This window comes from Austrofundulus limnaeus, unplaced genomic scaffold (genome assembly GCF_001266775.1).
Source record: "Austrofundulus limnaeus strain Quisiro unplaced genomic scaffold, Austrofundulus_limnaeus-1.0 Scaffold260, whole genome shotgun sequence".
NCBI classification, from domain to species: domain Eukaryota; kingdom Metazoa; phylum Chordata; class Actinopteri; order Cyprinodontiformes; family Rivulidae; genus Austrofundulus; species Austrofundulus limnaeus.
The window spans coordinates 696,089-698,959 of record NW_013952662.1 but is presented as its reverse complement, the minus strand read 5'-3'; the positions used below and the strand labels follow the sequence as shown (position 1 = coordinate 698,959).

Here is a 2,871-nt window from a genome sequence, read left to right as displayed (position 1 = left end):
GTGTGTGTGTGTGTGTGTGTGTGTGTGTGTGTGTGTGTGTGTGTGTGTGTGACTTGAAAAGAATGTTAAACTAAGGTAAACATCTGAGAAGGTTTCTGTACCTAATCTTCAGCAGGTTTGTTTTCACTGTACTTTTATTATTTTACCCATAGAAGACTTTTCTTAATAATTTACCAGAGGAAACGCACCTCTAATATCCCACACAAACGTACCTGAGTCCATCAGCCACATGCAGGGCGATCCTGTGCTGGAGCTTTTGGTTGAGGCTAACGCTCTTGTGTTGAAAGAGGGAATCCAGGGAACCTCTGAGAGCCAGCTCCATCACCAGGACCTGTGGGGCCGAGCCGGCTGCCAGCAGACCCACCAGACTGGGGTGACGGAGGCGACCCAGCACCGCCAACTCCTGAAAACACACCGGCTGAGTTACAGAACTTTTAAAAAGGAAAAGAAGACAGGTGGGATACGGTCTGTTCAGATGCTCAACAGTTTCGTATCAAAACTTAACAACGGTTATAAAAAAAAAAAAAGGAAACTTGAGTCAACCTGTCTGAGGAGCCTGTACATGTAAATCTCAGATGCGTGTGTGTTGAATATCTTCACAGCTACTTCTTCGTTTTTATAAACTCCTCGATAAACTGTTCCAAAACCGCCAACTCCTGCAAAAAAAAAAAAAATACATTTATACATTTAAAACGATTAAAGGTTAAGATTAAATAAACATTATATTAGAGGAGTAACCAAAAAAAACACAGTGGCTCATCCTAATGTATGCATTAAAAAGCTGGACCTAGTCTGTTCTCTTTGGACAGGTCTACTTCCAGCTCCTCCTGGTCTAGTCTAGTTCCTGCAGGCTGGTCACTCAGAACCAAGTCTGGAGCGATTTGAGAGATGGGTGTCGTGCAGCGGGGGTCTTCTGGGTTTACCAGCAAAAAATCTAAGACAGACAAAAGATAAGACATATTAGGAAGAAGTAGCCAAATCAAAACTGAGGTTAGGATCATTTACAAAAAATCACAAGAACTGTAGGCAAAGCGGTGGCAGCGCTACGGATGTTGGTCGTTTTAGCGGGGTTTAAAGCACACACCGTTATCGATTCTTTTTAAAAGGTCCTCCAGCAGGATCTTGCTCCTCTCCTGCCTGTCCTCATAGCTGTACAGAGCCCACCTCTTCAGCAGAGCTTCACCGTTACCGTGCATGTCCGTGTTGAGCAGGCCGGGAAACCATTCCTCCAGAACCGAGTCGATGTGATCCACCACCTGACCCAGCAGGACCCGGCCTGGGCCAAGAGAGACACGGGTTAGCAGAGGAAGTGATGCTCTCATGAACTTTTATTACAGACATAACCTGCAACATTCAACACTAAATACTTTTATTATTCATTCATTATGTTTTATATTTATCTAATTACAAGAAACATAAAAGACTTATTTTTATTTACTTTTTACCACTTTATTTTATTTTGTATTTTGCTGATAGGATTTCCTCAAAACTACAAGTTCACTGTAATGAGGCAAATAAAAGCTCACAATTGTTACCTTGAGTCTTTATAATTAAGCTACCAATAGTTTCATTATTTTAAGACAACTGAACTTGTTTTCTCAAGGTCAAATATTAAATTATTTCACCTTGGAAAGGTATGAAAGCTGAAAGAGGACATGCTGGGAAATTTATATTCATGACAAACATAAGATAAATCGGACTTTATATTAAAATAATGAGATAAACAGCTTGATATGCATATAATAATATTACAAAACTACTTATTATCCTGAGAAACCAAAGGCTTCATCTCAAAGTAAACATAAATAACTCATCTCGAGATAAAACCTGGTTTTTCAAATGATTTTTTTCAAATATTGATGTTGACATGAAAAAGTGCAGAAGCTGATAGGACGTGCTAAAAAATGGATTTTCCACTTTTCTCAAGACACAAACTTATTCACCTTGTCTGAAGATAATAAACATTGTTATGCTGAGAAGATGAGATAAACATCCTGTTGCCATCAGATAAAAACACTATTTTCTCTAAATAAGTTATTTTATCAACTCATCATAAAGGAACTTGTTTGGTTTCAGGTTGGCCTTTTTATCTTTTTCAACAAAAATGCACAGAAACTAAGAAAGTACATGCTAATAAAGTTTTATTCATGACTTTACCTTGAGATACTTATTCAACTTATTATCTTGAGAAAACAAGCATCAAGATAAGGTCATAAAAACACATTTATAAGCTGATCTTTTCTAAGCTTCTGTGAGTTTTCATCTGTTTTTCCGCAAAATTGTCAACACACTTCCATGACCTGATGGTACGACAGAGTATTAGGGCCACACAACAAGATCCTTTTTTAAATTATTATTACGAGATTAAAGTTGTAATTTTATGAGAATGAAGTCATAATATCACGAGATTAAAGTCGTAATATTACGACTTTAATCTCGTAATATTATGACTATTTTTATACGGCATTAATGTCGTAATATTATGATTTTATTCTTGTAATATTGACTTTAAACTCGTAATATTACGACTTTAATCTCGTAATATTATGACTTTATTCTCGTAATATTGACTTTAAACTCGTAATATTACGACTTTAATCTCGTAATATTATGACTTTATTCTCGTAATATTGACTTTAAACTCGTAATATTACGACTTTAATCTCGTAATATTATGACTTTATTCTCGTAATATTGACTTTAAACTCGTAATATTACGACTTTAATCTCGTAATATTATGACTTTATTCTCGTAATATTGACTTTAAACTCGTAATATTACGACTTTAATCTCGTAATATTATGACTTTATTCTCGTAATATTGACTTTAAACTCGTAATATTACGACTTTAATCTCGTAATATTATGAC

The 2,871-nt window shown here is 35.8% G+C and overlaps 1 protein-coding gene across 1 annotated transcript in view; it reads right to left on the bottom strand.

Annotated features, from left to right (window-relative positions):
• lrrk2 (leucine-rich repeat kinase 2) overlaps positions 1-2,871 on the bottom strand; it is a gene marked incomplete in the record, with an annotated part of 74,959 nt that overhangs the window by 16,611 nt on the left and 55,477 nt on the right. Inside the window, 4 exon segments of the mRNA XM_014020606.1 lie at positions 213-403; positions 544-656; positions 788-934; positions 1,085-1,276. Coding sequence (XP_013876060.1) covers positions 213-403; positions 544-656; positions 788-934; positions 1,085-1,276 — 643 coding nt within the window.